Source organism: Sander vitreus, chromosome 12 (genome assembly GCF_031162955.1).
Source record: "Sander vitreus isolate 19-12246 chromosome 12, sanVit1, whole genome shotgun sequence".
Taxonomy (NCBI): domain Eukaryota; kingdom Metazoa; phylum Chordata; class Actinopteri; order Perciformes; family Percidae; genus Sander; species Sander vitreus.
In genome coordinates, this window is record NC_135866.1 from 30,693,950 (window position 1) to 30,715,245 (window position 21,296).

The 21,296-nt window shown below is 43.8% G+C and overlaps 1 protein-coding gene across 1 annotated transcript; it reads left to right on the plus strand.

Moving 5' to 3' along the window:
- The first annotated feature begins 352 nt into the window (after nt 1-352).
- On the plus strand, nt 353-9,128 carry LOC144527208 (uncharacterized). Its single transcript, XM_078265148.1, is given in 4 exon segments — nt 353-461; nt 3,947-4,056; nt 4,157-4,299; nt 4,301-9,128. Coding segments are annotated over 3 exon segments (3,327 nt in total). The 5' UTR covers nt 353-461; nt 3,947-3,959; the 3' UTR covers nt 7,388-9,128.
- Nucleotides 9,129-21,296: the final 12,168 nt, after the last annotated feature.

Consider the following 21,296-nt stretch of genomic DNA (forward strand, 5'->3'; position numbering starts at 1 on the left):
TTGTTTTGATTGTCATAAAAGTTAAAATGATTAAAAACAATTACATAGGAAAAGTCCTCAGTGAAATACCTTCCTTTTTCCTTTTTTTTCCTTTGATTATATATACCAAAAGTTAATCTTACGGCCAGAGACAGAGCAAGATAAACACAAACATAAACCAGGTTAATGACTTGACAACAAGTGAGAGCATTTCCCAGAAACCTGAAGGTGATAATAAATTGCTGCGATGTTTTATCAATCATCAGCAAGTTGACTATCCAAAATGTAACTCACTGCAGAAGTGAGTAAACACTCCTCCTCCCTCTACACTCTGCAGGTCATGCCATTTCTGGGAAATCAGCCTGAGTCTCCTCTGTGCCACCTCCTATTAATGAATAAAGATCTAGGGGCGTTTCTCTCTCAGAGAGGATATAATGTCTGAAACTACAGCTGCGCCTCAGATGATCTCACACATCTTCACTGTAAGTACATCAGTTCTCTTTTGTTAATGTGCTATTGCATGCCCCAGCTCTGCTGCGGAGTAAGAGTCCCGCAGTTTCTTGCTGCTTAACCAATGACTGTGGATATGTTTTTATATGTTACTTGCCAGAGTACTGTCCCAATACACATGTTCACATTTCACCAAGAACAGTTACGATTCCCGGAAATGTTCTTGACGCGCCCATTTTACCGAGGATGCATTGGTTGTTGACTTGTATGAACTTCGCAGCACCCGTATCCCAACATTTATTTCGGCATTCAATGATGGTCGGGTTTCTGGTACATAGACAACCCAAAAACATCTTATTCATCACTAAATTCACTTCTGAGAACATTTTAGGCTAGAAATGAACGGTTTAGATTTCTAATATAGGCAGTCTTGCGCAAATCATTGCCGAATTGACAATTTGCTCCAAAGTTTTCGGAGTTTTCGGAGCTCCATGAAGTGAGGCGGCCGCCAGCTTGTGCCTGCCGGGGCCGCTAGCTCGTCGCTCGGACAGTCACGCTCAGAGACCCCGCTGGAAGCCGGAGGTCCTTTAGACCGGTCCCGTAAATAAGAGGCTTTTATTTCGCCGTTGACAGATCGTTTGTTTAAATATCACAACACATGTCCATCAGAAGATTAACGGGAACCTGTGGTTAACTGTCTTTTCGGAGTTAAACTCCACAAGCATGCACACACACACACACACACACACACACACACACACACACACACACAGCGCAGCAGGCAGAGGCGGGGGAGAGATATATACCCGTTTCTCTTCTCTTTTCTCTCCCCGATTTAGTGTTTAGTCGGTATGATAAATGAACAGTTGTACATAAAGTGGTAACATGCTATGACATGTTATGTAGACTAAAGGGAGACACCAACCTTTATCATTTTAATTGCTAATTTCCATCTCCCTGGGCATATACAGTGCACTGCAATAATATAGAAATGATCACGATCGTGATCATGAACACATAGGACACACTAGTGCATAGGCATACTTATTTTTTTATTTAAATTGACTTATACACTAATAATAGTAGGGATCCCGTTCCACTCTTTTGAATAAGTAAGGGGTGTTTGAGCTAAACCATAAACAATAAAATTAAAGCTCAATACGTTTTATTTTTCAATATTATTGCAATAGCTGTAGCATTATGAGGTTTTCTTGTCTTGTTTTTTATTTCTAGCTGTTATTTTGGAGCCCTGCAGGTAGCCTCTGTGCTGGGGCTGTTGAGCAATAACAGGAAGAAGGCCTCGTCTCTCAAACTGTTAACAGTGTTTTCTGTGCTTGTGAACTTGCGAGTTTATTCGTCCAGGTACAACTAGCAAGAACGTTCTCCCCAAGAACACAAGTCTGTTCTTTGCATTCTTGGTATTGGGAAACGCCCACAGTCACACTTTACACCGTTTAGCGTTAGCTGTCAGCATTGTAACCGTGTTTAATCCAGCTACTAGCTAGCGGTAGGCTAACGTTAGCTGCTGTCGAGTATAGTGTTAACTAGCTAGCGGTAGCCTAATGTTACCTGCTGTGGAGTATAGTGTTAACTAGCTAGCGGTAGGCTAACGTTAGCTGCTGTGGAGTATAGTGTTAACTAGCTAGCGGTAGGCTAACGTTAGCTGCTGTCGAGTATAGTGTTAACTAGCTAGCGGTAGCCTAATGTTACCTGCTGTGGAGTATAGTGTTAACTAGCTAGCGGTAGGCTAACGTTAGCTGCTGTCGAGTATAGTGTTAACTAGCTAGCGGTAGGCTAACGTTAGCTGCTGTGAGTATAGTGTTAACTAGCTAGCGGTAGGCTAGCGTTAGCTGCTGTCGAGTATAGTGTTAACTAGCTAGCGGTAGGCTAACGTTAGCTGCTGTCGAGTATAGTGTTAACTGGCTCAGCGGTAGAGCTAACGTTAGCTGCTGTCGAGTATAGTGTTAACTAGCTAGCGGTAGGCTAACGTTAGCTGCTGTGGAGTATAGTGTTAACTAGCTAGCGGTAGGCTAATGTTAGCTGCTGTGGAGTATAGTGTTAACTAGCTAGCGGTAGGCTAACGTTAGCTGCTGTGGAGTATAGTGTTAACTAGCTAGCGGTAGGCTAACGTTAGCTGCTGTGGAGTATAGTGTTAACTAGCTAGCGGTAGGCTAACGTTTTCCTAAGGATTATTTTTATTCTTCCGTATTATTTGTCTCTCTAAAACAGTTTCTACAGCCTAAACCGTACATGGTGGAGGGGGGGGGTGCCATTTTCAGGACTGGTCCAGATCCCTGCAAGGACCTCAGACAAATAAATGTAGCCACTTCCACTACTAGGTGGCGCTATAGAAAAAAACGTGTTTGGCTTTTAACTCCCAAACCGCACATCGCACATTAAAAATACACATATCCACGCGTTCCCTGAGTTCAGCTGAATCTCCTGCCATATCTCGGCCAAAATAAATGCTATAAAAGCGAAACTTTAGATTATTATGAGACTTTACATTTTACGAAAATTGGCCACTAGGGGGCACTACAAGTACAAAAAGTTTATATCTCATGAACAGCTCATCCGATTTTTACGAAATGTTGAGGGTACCATCTATAGTGGGGTACTGACTCGTCAAAGTGGGTGTGGCCTATGGGACCCAGGTTTGGATTCACCACTTACACTAATGTGAGCAACTTCAAATTTACAGTGTAGATGTACAATGGTTCATGGACCTCACATACCAAATATTACACATATGGACCACTAGGTGGCGCTATAATGACGTGTTTTTGCCCATAACTCCCACATTAGACATTAGAAACCATTGCATCTATGTGTTCCTTGAAGCGAGCTGAATCTGATGATATAGGCCACGCCCATTTCCGCTAAGAAGTTTTTGCGCAATGTGCAAAACCAGCTTTCTCAAACTCCTCCTAGGCCGTGCGAGCAATCTGCACGAAACCTGGTATGGAGCATCTCCAGATGGACCTGACCAGAAGTTTTTCAAAATAATTTTGATACATTAAACAATGCGCAATTTACAACCAAACTAATTTTCAAAGCTAGCCACAAAACAAACTTTAGCATATCTCGGGCCAATTTAATGGGTTTCAAAGCTAAACTTGGTATATTGTTTGAGATCCCACTCAGACTTGCGCCAGCGGGGACTCGCGCCGGGGAGGCTTGGGCTTTTTTTTTATGTGGTCCTTTTTTTTAGGTGTCTAAAATATGTTTAGCAGCTGCCCTCATCTACAGCAGCACATTGCTGAGCTTCTGTCGGAACAGTTGCCTGCTTCTCCAAACTGGGTCCAAAGTACTGTAGCTACACTGACTATGGAGAAGTACCTCATACAATTACACAAAAGATCCAAACTATGCCTTAAATTTGCATCCTAAAGTGTTCACCAAAAAACATGTTTTATTTACTCTTGACTTCAGAGGAGCTTGTCTTTGTAAAAGCAACTATATAAGATGTCAGAAAAGATGATGAGCAGTAAACTAACATACTTTCTGTTTTTTCTAGTCTAGACTAAGGGATGGCTGAAGCCAGCAGAACGATAGAGGTGGCCGCGCTCGGCCGGCCATTCAGCCTCGGGATGCTGTACGACTGCCGCCAAGATTCACTCGTCCCTGGTAAGGATCCACATGTTAAGTTATTAAATGGAACTGAACGACACAAGCTTATATCATGCAGTAAAAGGCAGTCTAACTTCCTTTAATTCTTTTCTGGCAGGCATAACACTGTGGGACTGTGATGACTTGGAAAAGAATACAAGAGAAAGACCACAACACAACAGTGACTTTGAGATAGTTGCTTCTGAATCAATTGAGGATAAATCCTCAGCGCTAACAGTTGAAGCCTCTCTGAAAGCAAGTTTTTTTAGGTGGACTGGTCGAGGTTGAAGGATCGGCCAAATACCTGAATGATCATAAGGCATCCAAAAATCAGGCCAGAGTAACTCTGAAGTACAAAGCTACCACAAAGTTCCAGGAACTGTCGATGAATCACCTCGGAAGAGGCAATGTTAAGTATCCAGATGTCTTTGACAAAGGATTAGCAACACATGTGGTCACAGGTGTCCTTTATGGGGCACAAGCATTTTTTGTCTTTGACCGTGAGGTGTCCGAAAAGGAAGATCATCAAGACATTCAGGGCAACTTGAAGGTGATGATCAAGAAGATTCCCAGCTTTGCGATTGAGGGTGAAGGTTCCCTGAAAATGGAAGACAAGGACAGAGAAAAGGTTGACAAATTTTCCTGCAGATTCTTTGGAGACTTTTCAATTCAGAAATCTCCCACATCCTTTCAGGATGCTGTAGAAATTTACCGAAGCCTGCCAAAATTGTTGGGAGCCAACGGAGAAAACGGCGTACCAATGAAGGTCTGGCTGTTGCCATTGACAAGTTTAGATTCTTCTGCTGCTAAACTTGTCCGTCAGATAAGTATAAGATTAGTTCAAGAATCACAGAGTGTCCTGGAGGACTTCAGTGAGCTGGAAATGAGGTGCAATGATGCACTGAGAATCACCACTGCACAGCAGTTCCCACAGATTAGCAAAAAGATTACACATTTTAAAGAACTGTCCTCTGAGTTCAAGCTGGGCTTCCAACAAACCTTGGCAAAGAAACTTCCGTCAATCCGAGGAGGAGGAGAAGAGGAGGCTGGGCTCGCAGAGATCCTGAAGAAGAGACATTCTTCTCCTTTCAACACCAAAAACCTGAACGAGTGGATGGACTGTAAAAAGAGAGAAATTGACACATTGATGTCTTTCACCAACATGATGAAAAACACCAGGATCGTTCCATCTCAAACAGACCTGTACACAGTGAGTCTCAGTGCAGCCCATGCTGTGTGTTTTGTCTTCACCTCATTGGGACGTGATAAGCCATACCTCTCAGCTTTATCAAACTACTTAAAACAAACACCAGAAGACCCTCAAGGTGCACATACCCAAGATGTAGAGAAGGAACAATGGTACGCCTCAAAAGAAGTAGTACAAGAAATGAGGCATAAAGCAAAGCTCTTCAGTGACTTTGCAGAGGCCAACAAGGAGAACAAGAAGATTAAGTTCCTGACAGTGGGTTCAACAAATGAGACACAGAAAGGTTCAAGCATCTACCTTTATGAAGACGGCTTTTCTGTCAGTGAGAACTTTGAGCCTCCTTCAAAGCCTGAAACAGTGACAGTAAGTGATATAAACCACAACAGTGTGACTCTGAAGGTTTCTCCACCCAGATTTGGAGCAGAGGAAATCACCTCCTACTCTGTTGAGTACTGTGTCAGTGGAGAGGATGAATGGAAACAGAAGACAGCATCAAAATCTGAAGACGTCTCAGTGAGCGATCTGAGTCCTAACACAGAGTATATGTTCAGATGCAGAGCAGTGACTTCAGTAGGTGTTGGGCCAGCCAATGAAGTCACTGGTTCCACTAAAACCTTACCTTGCAGCCCTCCTGGAAAACCTAGAGTTGAACCAAACTCAAGAGAGATATCAGTTAGCTGGGAGAAACCTGCTGGGCTTGGACAAGATGTCCACATTTTGAGCTACATCGTGGAGTACGCCAAAACAGACAACAGGGTAAAAGAGGAAGACCTCCAATGGAACGAAATGATGGTAGGAGCTGAAAAGGCGATCATATCAGAGCTTCAGTCAGAGACAGAATATGTTGTCAGGGTCAGATGTGATTGGGGTGAAGCTGGCAGAAGCAAAGAAAGCATCACTGTTAACGTCCGCACAACAAAGTTTACGCTAACAGAATCCCTCAACAGTAAAAGCGAAAGGATGAATTCTGATTCACCATCAGTTTACAAACTGACTCTGACAGAAGAAGATATGAACATCAGTGGATGCCGAAGATTCAGTTTTGGCAAAGAAAGCACAAGGCAGAATCGCACTATAATGCTTTTCGGGGTGACCAGATCAGGAAAGTCCACTCTGATCAATGCAATGATCAACTACATAGTTGGTGTAGAGTGGAAGGACAGTTTCAGGTTCAAATTAATTGATGAGGGTCAGTCGAGATCACGAGCTGAAAGTCAGACTTCTGAAGTCACTGTGTACAAAATCAACCACCAGGATGGCTTTAAAATCAACTACTCACTGACCATTGTTGACACTCCAGGCTTTGGAGATACAGGAGGCATAGAAAGAGACGAGGAGATCATTGAACATCTGCGCAATCTCTTCTCTGCAGAGTGTTTCAGTGAAATTGCTGCCGTTTGTTACGTAGCTCAGGCTGCTTTAACAGAACTCACACCATCACAGAAACGTTTGATGGATTCTGTGCTCTCAATCTTTGGCGAAGATGTTGCAGAAAACCTCCGGGTTCTGGTGACGTCTGCAGACGGCCAGCAACCACCAGTTCTAGAGGCAATCACTGCTTCAGGTGTCCCATGTCCTAAAACAAAAGACGGGCTGCCAGTTCACTTCAAATTTAATAATTCAGTGTTGTTTGCAGACAATAAATCATCTGCAGCAGACGGCATGAGTGAGCATGATGAAGATGATGGAGGCTTTCATCAGATGTGTTGGAACATGGGGACCAAAGGCATGAAGAGGTTCTTTGTTGCTTTAAATATCCTAGACACCAAAAGCTTGACAATGACTAAAGAGGTCCTCAGAGAAAGAGAGCAGCTTGAGAAGTCATATGAATATTTGCAGAAGCAGGTTAAAATTGGGCTAGCCAAGCTTCAGAAGACAAGAGGGACAGATTTGTCTATGATGGCTGTAGTGTACACACTGATAGAGAGATCTACTGAGTGTTACAACATATTTAAAGAGAAAACACTGAAGCCAGATCCTCTCTCTACTTCCCAGTACATTGACATGCTTATTGAGGGAGAGAGATCTGAGGCCAAGCCAGGCTGGGAGCAACAAGTTCAGTCCCTGGTATCCATGCAAAGACAATATCACAGTTTTTTAGAAAAGATCAGCAGAAGTGTATTAAGGAATGTTCTTCATTGAATTAAAGGGCCACCGGAGGAGTTTTGTTACCTTCAGTCAGAATGGACCTGCCCCTCCCTTCACCAGCATTACAGTTTGGATGACCCTCCAAAATGATTGGGAGAAAAAGGATGACCCTCCCCAATGACTTACTGTACTGGTTTGCAGTTAGCAAAAATGTACAGTTTCCCATTGTCTACAGTCATGACCTCTGCATCCTCATCTGACGTATCCCACTCCTCTGTTATGGTGGGGGGGCCATTTCAGTAGATTTTTTCACTAACATAGTTGTGGAAACACAATAAGCATGGAAACTAAATGCACACTTCCTGCATTACTGCATTACTTCAAATACTAAGTTACTCCTCTAGTAAACTAGTATTCACCTGGAATAAAACAACAAAACATTGAGACCATTCAGCAAAGCACACTGGGTAATAACCCATTAAACACTGGTTGCTATAGACTCGTCACTAGTCTTCCTCAGTCATTGTATATTTTAGCGTCTAGGTAAAGCTGCCGAAGCTGAACATTATCCAAAACTCCATTTCTCAGATGAGCGTCAATTTGGGAGCTTGTATGCTACCACTCCTTCCTTCTCAAATGCCTGGAAAATGCTGTCGTTTGCACATTTTCACAAATAATCACAAATAATCACCGGGACCGAAAGGATATACCTCCCGTCTCATGCCCTCCCGGCTGCCGGCTGGTGCTGTCTGCGGCCTGAGTTTCAGCTTTTCAAAATAAAAGCTTGCATCTGGTCAGCTATGTTTTCGTACGGTGTTTTGGATGTTTTTGAACTAAGCAGTACGGCAATCATGCTAATGAATACAATTATTTTTTTCAGCAGATGTCTTAGTTACAACACGGTTGAGCTAGCAAAGCAGTTTTGTGTATATATGTGCGAGTGGGATTTATTCAGTTTGGGTAATCCCATGGTCTCTAAACTACAGGTCTGGCTGACTAAACAGGGAGGGATCCATCTGCTAGCGATAGGGGCCGAGACTGAGAGCTACATGGAGCTACATGGATACATATGCACCAAACAAGCCACTTTGAAACATTGCTCTACTCATGAATACAAAAGTTGGGTGACCCTCCCCTCAACAAAGAATAAAAAGACATGACCCTCCCCTATTTTCCTAAGGTGGTCCATTCCAGAAATACCGAACGGTCCCTTAGAAGCAGAGTAATCCCTGTAAAACCATTTGTATCATATTTGCTACGCAAGTCTGTGAAACCTATCTCATCAAGTTGATCAATCATTTCCTTAAACACCTGTTGTATATAACGTGATACATGTCTTCTGTCCTCTAGTGGATTATCATTCCACTACTAGCATCCTCCACACACTTTTGGCAGGGAACAAGTTGCTAATTTTCATATAGTTACGGTAAAAATAACATTTATATTACGCTTTCATTACTCATTTCTTTATTGAAACAATGCATAATTACTTAAAAATTCATTATTTATATTACAGTTAAATCATGTTAAAAATGTGTGTATCAAATGTGATACTGCAGGTATTTAAGGTGTTATCCCTGAGCTTTCAAGTCACATTTTTGTAATGTAATCTACATCATGCCTACCACTAAACAAACACACACTGTTCTGATGACTTAATAATGATGTGAATCATTTAAATGACTCCTGATACTGATGTGTATTTACTCACTTGTTATTGTCCTGTAAGGGTAATACGATGGCTGCCACTGAAAGATGGAGAAATGATTTAATAATAAACAATAACTGAATGTTATTACGCCTCAAGTGTTGTCTGTTGTCCTCTGATGTGTCAGTGTGGCTTTCTTTACTTTCTGCAGCTCTGTTTTCTCTTCCAGGACCTTTCAGGTCAGTCTGCTGACGTCCACTTCAATCCATCGGACAGAAACGCTGCAAAGTAACTGAGTACATTTACTCATGTACTTACTTAAGTAACTAGTTAACTTTGGAGGTACTTGTACTCTAAACTGAAGTTTACTTGAGTATTTCCATTTTCATTCATACCTAATACTTCTACTTTCTACATCTCAGAGGTAAACAGTACTTATCTTACAGCTATAATTACATGCTCCTGTCACACAGTTATTTCGGTGAAATGGTTTCATTTTCTTTGCTGTAAATACTGCTCTTCTTCATTTAGTTTTCTTTAAACAGCCCAATATCTGACTGTCAGCCATTAATGTCAGTTCTACTCTCTGAAAACTAGCTTTTTAATGATTTATTTCGGTGAAATGGTTTCATTTTCTTTCCAATCCAATCCAATCCAAATGAATGTATAAAGCACATTTACAACAACCAGGTTGACCAAAGTGCTGAACGTTGACATGATTCAGGACAGATTATAAACACACGAGTAACAAACAGGACAATGAATATGCAGAATACAACTCTCAAGCAGGTTTAAAGGCCAATGAATAAAAGTGAGGAAGGCTGGGGGCCAATCTGACATGCAGAGGCAGGTCGTTCCACATCCTCGGGGCCACGAGAACGCTCCATCTCCAATATTTTTGAGCGGCGTCCTACGGGCAACAAGGAGTAGCTGGTCAGCTGACCTTAATGACCTCAGAGGAGCGTGTGGCTTCAGTAGTTCAGCGATAGAAGCTGGGGCTTGACCATAAAGAGATTTAAAAACAAACAACAGAATATTAACCTTCTAACACTGTTCCTGTCAAAAGATGACTGATTTACACTTTCCCTGAACCATAAATATGGCATTTTTCATCAGATTGCCTCAAGACCTTATGATATCCTTCACAAAAGGCATTTAAACACACAACACGTGTGTGTGTGTGTGTGTGTGTGTGTGTGTGTGTGTGTGTGTGTGTGTGTGTGTGTGTGTCAGTCGCGGGGGGGAACTGAGAAGCGCCCCCCGCCCGCTGCAGAGAGCCGACAGGAAACAGCAGCCGCTTTCAGCGACTTTATAGTGAAAACACGTTACAGCTTGTTGTTGTCCAGCTAACCACAGGTTGGCAGGACGGTCTGAAATGTTCTGCACGGTCTTTCGCTGTACGTTTTGTTGGTAAATGTGAGATGTTTGAGTTACACACATCTCGTCTTACAAGGAAATGAATTTGGCGACGTACGTGTGACGTCAACCCGTCCTCACTCCCGCTTGGTCATTGGCTCTCAGAGGGCACGTGGGACTGCTGGGATTGGTTGAAGTCGCGGGAAACTCTCGATCGTGGCATCGTGAAATCCTGGAGGGACTGTGTAATGTCCGATTGATCCCAAAGTGTGGGAATTTACAACAAGCGAGTCAACGTATTTCTATCATGCTGCTGGCCCCAAACTGGAAGTAATCAAACATCTGAGGGTGAAGAAGAAGCAGTGAGATACACAGACAGCAACAAAAATGTCTAACTGAAGAGACAATGACATTTAGGAACTCGTTAGACAAGTTCAGGACGCGTCAAGAGACTCTTTGTTTGCGACTAAATTAGGAACTGGCTTGGAGAACGTGGTGTAATCAACGTCATGTCCTGCCTCCTGCACGCTCTACCCCGGCGCCACCACCCCTCGCCTAAACCAAGCCGAGTATATTCAGTAAGTGAGAACACGTCTGACACGGACAATCTACTGTTGGGTGCAACGTGTTAGAAAGAGACTCACCGGACTAGGTGCGCACCTGATTCTTTGGACTCCTGATTCTGATAACCCCTTTCCTGCCAGGTTCACCACCTGCTCCTTGGCTGGTTAGGTTTGCATTCTCTGTTTGCCAACCTGGTTCTGACCTTTTGATTGTTTATGGGATTAAAGATTTTGGACTTGCTGTTAATGTGCTGTCTCGAGTTGAGCTTTTGGGTGACTGGAAACATTACAAACTGGCGTGGTTTGTGAATGGCCCACGAAAGGCAACCCTGTGTGGTACGATGACAACACACAGGGTCACATTTCCTATTTGATCAGATGAAAGTGAAAGATGGTTCCAGTGCTGCAGTGGAGACAAGTCTCGGTGTTTCTCTCTGAAGAAAATGTCCACAGGATCCATCAGGTTTTGTCAACAAAACAGCAGAATCTGCACCAACAGCTGGTGAGTATCTGCTCAAATTTAGCTCGATGGTGTTTTTTGCCTCCAACGGCTCCTTCCAGGCAGCTAACCCTAACCTTAACCCTAAACATAACCATTGCAGCGCTGCCTGGGAGGAGACATTGGGGGGCAACATGTTCATGTTGGATCTAACAAACTGACGTATCAGTCTTACAGTCCTAAATCTGTGAAGTTTTGATAGATTGGTTCAGGATGTTACACTAACTTAAGTATGCTTACTAGGACTAGATGTTAGAATCCCTTGATATTCAGCCCAAGCGCTGTTGTTAGAGATGTCCTCTTGGGAGGGGTTGGATCGGGGGATGACCGCCTGGTGCCTCCAATACGACACATCATCAGTTGTGCACCCCTGCCTCAATGGGTGTTTCGGCCTTTTATTACACCCTCACCCGAGGCTGGCCCACCGCAGGCTGATCAGACCTGGGTGTGTGTCGCACCGGAGGCTCCATGAGGTCACTTGACAGCCCATACAGTCTCCTTCCGCTTCAGCCACAGCCAGTGACTGCTTCTTTCGGCAGCAGTTGCAAGGTCTTTGATGGTCAGAAAGAAAATAAGAAATTGAGGATGATTAACTGAAATCTAACAGAAAATGACTGCCTTTCTGACATTAACCTGACAAGGAGCAGCAGTAGCTCAGTCTGTTGCACCTGTAAGCTACCTGTATACTTACATACACAAGGAATTTGACTTTGGTAGGTTTGAACTGTCTATACATAGACAAATAGATGTAGTAGTAAACATTCAGTAGACAAATAGTAATATAGACACATACTGTACAATAGAGACAACAATATACATATAGGCACATATCAACATAATATACAAAAATACAAATATACAAATAAGACATAATATCATTACAAGTACACATGGAGTGGGATGTAAAGTGCAAAAAGTAATAGTGCAAAGTAGTGTGCAAGATGCATACTGGAATGATAAGTATGTAATGTGTAGAGAAGTGGGTGAGTGGCCAAAGTGGGATGACCCCACTTATCCGCAGTTCAGTAGCGTGATGGCAGCGGGGAGGAAGCTGTTCTTATGTCTGGTTGTTTTTGTGCACATGGATCTGTAGCGCCTGCCAGAGGGGAGGAGGTTAATGAGACATATATAATGTTACATCCATGGTAGAAATGCATGGATGTAGGGGTGGCCTCTAGCTCACCCAGTAGTTCACCACATGTTGGCTGAGTCCTGCTGCCCTTTGCTGCGTGTCATCCCCCATCTCTCTCCCCCTTTCATGTCTTTCCACTGTCACTACATAATAAAGGGAAAAGAAGAAATGCATGGATGTCTTAAGAAGACATGCGGTCACCCACAACAATGAATTGCAAAAAGCTAGGGTCCTAGGATCGCGGTCCTAAAAGTGCAGCCTCTGGTACTGCAGCTGCATGCTACTCCAAGCAGCAGCAACAGTTGTAGTAGAAGGTGGTGTTTGAGGCAGTGTGTTGTAGCGGCCACCAGAGGGAAGCATTGTACAGGTTTTAATCCTAAGAGTAGCTGTCAGTGGACAACACAAATAAGCAGAAAAACATATAGTACATATTTTGTAAAGACAAGTCGGCCGGACTATAAGTCGCACTTTTCTTCATGCTTTGGCTGGTCCTGCGACTTATAGTCAGGTGCGACTTATATATCAATATATATATAATGTAACATGTTTTAAATGTTATTTCATGCTGAAAACATTACCGTCTACAGCCGCGAGAGGCGCTCTAGGCTCGTGACGACTATATGCTGCTCCTAAAGACAACTGAGAAAGAAAAGAAACTGCAGGAGACTGCAGGTAGTAAAACACGCAGCCGGAAACGGTCATCGAGCAGCAGAAGGAGAGTTTGGAGTGAGAGAGAAACTTGTGAGGGACTGGAGAAAAGGTTAGTCTCACTGCAATGAAGAAAACAAAGAAAGCTAGTCGCGCTGAAATCCAGACGGCCAGAGCTGGAGGAAGGAGTCCACAGATGGGTGCTTGAACAACGTGCTGCTGGGAGAGGCTCGTCAACAGAGCTGTTACGTTACGTTAACGTAGAGGACACCTACCGTATTCAGCCCCTTGTTCTGGGGGCTGTTGGGTAGTTTAATAACTGTTAATGTGTTACGTTAACATAGAGGACACCTACCGTATTCAGCCCCTTGTTCTGGGGGCTGTTGGGTAGTTTAATAACTGTTAATGTGTTACGTTAACGTAGAGACACCTACCGTATTCAGCCCCTTGTTCTGGGGGCTGTTGGGTAGTTTAATAACTGTTAATGTGTTACGTTAACGTAGAGGACACCTACCGTATTCAGCCCCTTGTTCTGGGGGCTGTTGGGGTAGTTTAATAACTGGCCTTTCCAGATTAAATGTCTGTTCTTGGTCTTGGATTTTGTGAAATAAATGTCTAAATAAATGCGACTTATAGTCCAGTGCGACTTATATATGTTTTTTTCCTCTTCATGATGCATTTTTTGACTGATGCGACTTATAGTCCGGAGCGACTTATAGTCCGGAAAATACGGTATTCATATTCAATGACGTTATTTAACAAAGATCTTTTGATCAGTTTAGCTTGTTTATTATGGCGATCCAGATTATTTTAATGTGATCACTTACTGCACCAGGAGGTATTTTACTTTTTACGTAATTGGGATAATATATCTTTATTTCAGACTCACAATAGGTCCATAGCTTGAAATACACAACAAAAACATGAAATACGGGGCAGCCAGTGGCGACATGATGGAGTAAGTTGCATTTCTCCCTTGCTCCCACTCTCGTCATCTCTAACCTTCTTTACAGTCCAGCCAAGGCGCTGCAACTAACCACTTATATTTAACTATATTCAGCAACACTTCACCACGACGAAAGAATGGCCAGCAAGTCGAAGAAAGAGGATTAGAAGAGGGGTGACTCCCTACCGAGCGCCGTGCTAACTATGCTAACGGCTATGCTAGCCGACCACAAGGCCTCGTGTTTGACTGAGCTCAAGTTTTTCAACACTGTGTTTTCCAAACTCGATGCAAGGCTAGATAATTTCTAGACTACTTTATTGGATCACCAACAGCGTCTCTCGTCGCTGGAGACATTTGCTAACACCAGTCAAGACATGAAAAACGTGGAGGCCGAGCTAGCTGCGGTATCTGAGGAATACTAGGCTACAAGCTAAACTCATCAATCTGGAAAACAGATCCCGTCGAAATAACATAAGGATAGCGGGCCTCCCCGAGAACATTGAGGGCGCTCAGCCGACGGCTTTTTTCTCTCGGCTCCTAGTGAGGATCTCGGCGAACAAACACTGGACTCCGCCGCGGAACTGGACTGAGCACACCGCACCCTAGCTACGAAACCAGGCCCTGGCGGAAAGCCCCGGGCTGTCGTGATGCGATTCCACATATTTCAGATCCAGGAGTTGGTTGTGCATGAGGCTTGAAGGCTTCGGGGCAAGCTGAACTCGAAGGGTTCCCCGATCTGCACTAACCAGCCAAGCTCTTTATTAAGACCGGAGAGGGGCTGAAACGCCCCCTCGCTTCCCCTAAGGCTGCCCAGGATTTCATCTCTTCTCAGTGTCGACGCAGCTCGGGACCCACGGAGGATTGAACTCGCCTGGCGACATAGCAGCTAAGCTAAAGTTGCCCGAATAGCTGGTTACGGCTAGCCTCACTCCCTCACTAGGGGCTAATGTAACTTGACAGCTCTCGACTGCGGGCCACTCTGCATCCAACCTGCTAATGCAGGCTAATCCCCTGCTTCGCTGTGTGCTGAACTGGTAAGACTGCCCCAGAATTCATAGCTATAAGGCTACCTCAAATGTTTCCATGCTAATGTTACCACAAGCTTTTCTTATGGCTGTTTGTGTATTACGTTCCGCACTTTAAAGACTCTACTAGCCCTGGCTGGTGTGGCTAGCGTTCAACAGGTGCATTTGAATGGACTCTTTGCCTGGCCCAGACGGGTTTGCTGTGGACCTCACATAGCCAAGGCTGTTTCTGTTTGCTTAGACTGTGCCCCTCCTGTTCAAAGTTGTTGTAGCAACGCAAGTACCCTTTTTATTAACCTGTTCTGCTGTTTTTGGGAGTTGGGGACACTGGGAAGCCATGTGGATGTGTAGGTGGCACGCTGCTGTGCAATGGACACTCAAGTTACAGGTAGTTATCAGGGTTTTCAGGTCAGAGGACTCTGTATGTGTGTGTGTGGTTGTGTCGTTTGTGTCTCCTGTGTTGTTTGTGTCTCCTCCTTTTTTTCTGTCCCTCCCCCTCTCCCCCCTCAGTCCAAACTAATGACACGTTGTCACCTTTTTTCTCACTTCGGAGAGGCACCAGACAGGGCTGCCCTCTGTCGAACCTCTGGCCATTTCGCTTCACTCGGAGGAAGGTTTCAAGAGCATCACACGATCTGGCACAACTCATAAAGTCTCACTGTATGCAGACGACCTGCTCCTGTACATCTCTAAACCAGCCATCTCACTTCCTGTTTTTAAAAATTCTGGAACGGTTTGGTGCGTATTCCGGCTACAAGCTCAACTACCAGAAAAGCGAGCTCTCTGGCTCTCTCTCTCTGGCTAGGCAGTTCCCATGCTCGTTATCGTCATTTAAGTGGGCAGAGGACGGATTTCGCTACCTGGGTTTTTTTATTACAACGGCCATATCAGACGGGTTAGGTTTGGGTTAAAACGCAGCGCCCAGGATGGGTGCTGCGAGGGGCACGGGCACAAGGGGACCACTGGTGTGAATAAAACACTTAAAGAACTCCTTAAAAAAACGGGTTCGGTTATATAAAAGCTGTTTAAAAGACGGCCAGATGTTAAAAGCAGGTTAAAAGAACCACTGGACAGGACGGACAGCGGGAGATTTAAAACTTTAAATAAAAGGTCACCTCCACAACTACCCTGGTGTCTATCCTAGAGAGTTTACAAAATAAATACATAAAATAAATAAAATATATATATATACATATAGTTATGTAAATAAATAGCGTCGTAGGTTAGGGTTAGACTAACCCTAACCCCCTAACCCGCAAAAATGTCTTTATCTTTTCCAGCACATCCCGGTGCTTATCTCTAAATCTAAAAACCTGCTAGGATCCATGCAAGGCAATATTACAGTCCCCTTAGACTGAGGGGGGTCTGGCACTCCCTACTTGCCCGATTGTGTCCCCCTCGCTTAAGATCTGGAGTTAGGTTAGGAAAAACTTAGGTTTACAGGGCCCTTCCGTCTTTACCCCACTGCTTAAAAACCGTGTCTTTACACCTTCAAGTTCAGACTTGGCATTCAGGGCCTGGCACAGTAATGGCATCATCAGCGCTAAGGACCTATACAAGGATGGCATATTTGCGTCCTTCACAGAGCTCTCTTCCCTTTATAATTTGCCGAAGTCACACCTCTTTCACTTTTTCCAGATTAGAGACTTTATTAAGAAGACATTCCCCAAAATCCTGACTGACTCCCTCCTGGCGATAGACCCCAACCGCAAGAAATAAGTATCTGTATTGTACGATTCACTATGCTCGGCCTCCACGAACCCTCGTACTTTGTCAAAAGGGAACAACCAGTCCCCTGCCAACCATACTCATACAGTATGTTCTGGTCTTGCCCCAAACTAACATCTTTTTGGATGAGCATTTTTGACACTATGAGTAGAGCCTACGGGCACATTATCCCCCCCTAACCCTTTATCAGCAGTTTTTGGCATTTCCCCTGATGCTGGCCTCCCTGTTGCGCTGAGGCGGGCCCTGGCATTTACAACTCTGCTAGCTCGGAGACTGATCCTGCTCAACTGGAAGCTTTCCCGCCCCCCTACACACGACCATTGGATTAAAGAGGTGCTGGAGAAACTTAGATCTTCTTTGAAAGGCTCTCGACATTCTTGACATTCATAGAGACGTGGAACCCTTTCCTAGAACTTGTTGATTCCCTCAGCTTATCCCCTGATTTGGAGAACTGAGCTCCTGCCCCCCCCGCCTTTTTTGTTTTGGTTGGGTGTCCTTATTGGTGTGTGTTATGTCAGTGTGCATGGGTGTGTGTTGTTTTTCCCCATTTTGGACCTGTGTTGGGTTGGTGGGGATTTGAGGGGAAGTGTCGTTCCGGTTCTTCTGTGATGTGTTTATCTTATTTGTTATGTTATGTTACTTCCCAATTGTTAATGTCTAAAATCTAAATAAAAGAAGTTGGGAAAATGTAATATCATAATCCATGCCATACTGTAAGCAAACCCTCAATAATTGCTGGAGCCAAGCACTATAAGGACTTTGAATGACCAGGTCATCAGCATACATTTAATGATTTGTGTCTCCAATACAACGTCTTAAACTCAATTATACAATTCAGTTGTCTCGAGAGATCATCCATATAACCATCCATTGTTTACATGAAAACGGGTTGACAGTGCATTGCCCTATTTAACCTGCATTGTCTGATTGGCATACCGAAAAACTAATTATATACCTTGGGTATATAAATGATTAATTCTGTCGAAGGACTTGGATGCATCAATAAAACACATAAATACAGGGGAATTTTGTCTTCTATATTTTGCAACAATTTCCTTTAAAGCATAAATACACATATCAGTGCTATGTTTTCTTTTTAATCCAAATTGGTTATCAGTGGTGAGAACAAACCTTTCTGAACTTGTAAGTAGTATTCTTTCCAGCACTTTGGAAAGAATACTTGCAAGGGCAAAAGGGCTGTAGTTATCCATGCTATTAGCAGCCTTAGCCTTGATGACTAATACTACAGACGCAATACAATCAGGTGGGACACCATGAACTAAAAGACCAGTAAAACACATGGACAGCAGAAGGCAGAGCCTATAACTGTCATTCTTTAGATGTTCTGCAGTGATGCAGTCTGTACCGCAAGCCTTGTTATCCTCCAGCATCGTCATAATTTCCCTGAGGGGATCAATAAGGTATTCTGATTCATCATTACAGCATCATACACATCATTAGGATTACTGACACTGTTTGATTACTGTTTGTATCTGTCCTTTAGGACGTAACAACACCTTCTCCTGTCTGGTGGTTCTGAAAGCTGAACTTAATTTTTGTTTTTTCTTTTGCAGGAATGACATTGTGGGACTGTGATGACCTGAAAGATCATATTAGAGAAAGACTGCAGACCTATAATGATTTTGAGATAGTGGCCTCTGAATCAATTGCAGATAAAACTTCAGCACTAAATGTTGAAGCATCACTTAAGGCAAGTTTTCTTAGTGGACTGGTAGAGGATGTGAAGACTTGCTTACCACCTCCCCTTCCAATTCTCCTACCGTCAGAACAGGAGCACAGAGGATGCCATCTCTACGGCACTTCACTCTGCCCTGTCCCACCTTGACAATAGCAACACTTATGTGAGAATGTTGTTCATTGACTTTAGTTCAGCATTCAACACCATCATCCCCTCCAAACTGATCACCAAACTCAGTGAACTGGGCATCAATACCTCCCTCTGTAACTGGATTCTGGACTTCCTAACCAACAGACCTCAGTCTGTTAGGTTAGATAATCACACCTCCTCAACTATCACACTGAACACTGGCGTACCACAGGGATGTGTGCTGAGTCCTCTCCTTTACTCCCTCTTCACCTACGACTGCACACCTGTACATGGCTCTAACACCATTGTCAAGTTTGCAGACGACACTACGTGATTTGTCTCATCAGCAACAACGATGAGACGGCCTACAGGGAGGAGGTCCAGCACCTATCATCGTGGTGCACTGACAACAACCTGGCTCTCAACACCAAGATGACCGAAGAGCTCATTGTGGACTTCAGGAAGTCTAAAGCTCAACACCTCTACCCTGATCAAGAAGGCTCACCAGCGTCTCTTCTTTCTGAGGAGACTCAAGAAGGTCCACCTGTCTCCTCAGATCCTGGTGAACTTCTACCGTTGCACCATCGAGACCATCCAGGGCAAGCAATGCTTGTGTGAGGCGTGCAGCATCATCAAAGACTGTTCTCACCCCAACCACAGCCTGTTCACCCCACTCCTTTCCAGGAGGCGTCTCAGGTCTCTCCACACCCATACCAGCAGGTTCAGAGGAAGCTTCTTTCCTGCAGCTGTCACCCTACTGAACTCTTGCTCTGCATCCCGGTGATCACCCCCCCATCATACATTGTTCATTTTACATAGCCATATTTATTCTGCTCTTATAACACTGCAATATATTTTGTGTCCTGTCTATGCACCACCTGTCTATACTTGTATATCACATTGCACTTTTCTGCTTTTTTTACACTTCTGGTTGGACGCAAACTGCATTTCACTGTCTTTGTACTTGTACTCTGCACACTGACAATACAGTATCTAATCTAATCTAGGAGTTATTTGCACGTGCTGTTCACCAAGAAGGAAAACACAGATAAAGATGTGGTGATAAATGTTTAAGTGTGACCACATTTTGTGCTGGAACCATTAACTTCCTGTCACTTCCTGTTAGTTGTACAGTACGTAGGCTATTTGGGTTATGCATTATGTCAGTGCATTGTACATTGTCAGTGACATAGGGAAGTTTGGGGTCCCCTGCTGGAGCTGCTACCCCCGCGACCCGATACCGGATAAGTGGACAAAGACGGATGGATGGATAGATGGATGGATGGATTATGTCAGTGCATTGTGTCATTTGAGCAATACGTAGCCTATTGAGGTTGGGCAATATGTTAGTTGGGCAATATCTTATTGTGCAAGGGCTGAGCTACACTATTGTTAAAACATCCCAATGAAAGGAGTAGTTAATGTGCTTACTATATAGGTACCTGTCTAATGTATATGAGAGCATGTTTTGTGTTGCATGAGAGTATGTGTTTAGAGATGCTTATTTTCTGTATGTTGTGTTGTCTTTGTAAAGCTGCGGAACAATAGGATAGTATATCTTATCTGATCTTATCTTACCATTACCACCAATGTATAAGTCTGCAGATCTATTAACTCTGCAAACCTGAACACTGACAATGTGACGTTCATTAAAGGTTTATATATTTACATTGTTTAATACAGGTTTTCAGATTTTCTTGTTAAGTTTTGAAGTTTATTTTGTCTGCTCTTTATTTTCCTTGCGATTTAAAAAACGAAATGGAAAATCTTAATGACTTATTGTACTGTTGTGTGTTGAATAACATGTTTTGTGTCAGGGTTTTGGTATTGTTCCGTCTTATTGTGGTAGTCTGTTATGTTCTGTTTCCTGTTTTATTTTGTAGTCTGTCTTGTCTCCCTTGTCTTGTCTAGCTTTCTTCCTGTCTTTGTTTGTTTCCCGCCTTTTTGATTGTTCTGCCCCACCCTGATTTGTTCCACCTGTTGTATCACCTGTCCCTTGGTAGTGTTCATTACCTGGTGTATTTAGTTCCTGTTCTGTCTTTGTCTCTTGTCGGATCATTGTTCATTCTGTTTGCTGTTTGTTCTGTTGCCGTGTTTCTTGTTGGATGTGTGTTGCACGATTCAGAAAATGTCACGATTCCTTTCAATATCGGTCAAGATTATAATCCACCATGGATCTCCACCTCGCTCTCCTCTGCGCTAAGGTCTTTACTTCTTGCCAGGAGGTCCCCGTCTTGGTCAGTTCATCGAGCGTGGACCGCCTCCAGTTGGCTTTAGGTCTCCCTAGCTTCCTCTTGCTTTGGGGATCATAGTCCAGAGCTTGTCTTGCTATGTTCCTCAGATCCTTCCTAAGTGTATGACCGATCCGTCCCCACTTTCTGGATTGGATTACAATGTGGATTTGCTCCTGGTTCATGCGTCTCCACTGGTCTACATTTGATATCTTGTTGGAAGAGACAGCTAGCTCAGGGGAGAGACTGGAGGACACTAGGTGGTACAGCCTGAGACAGCTAGCTCAGGGGACAGACTGGATGACACTAGGTGGTACAGCCTGAGACAGCTAGCTCAGGGGACAGACTGGATGACACTA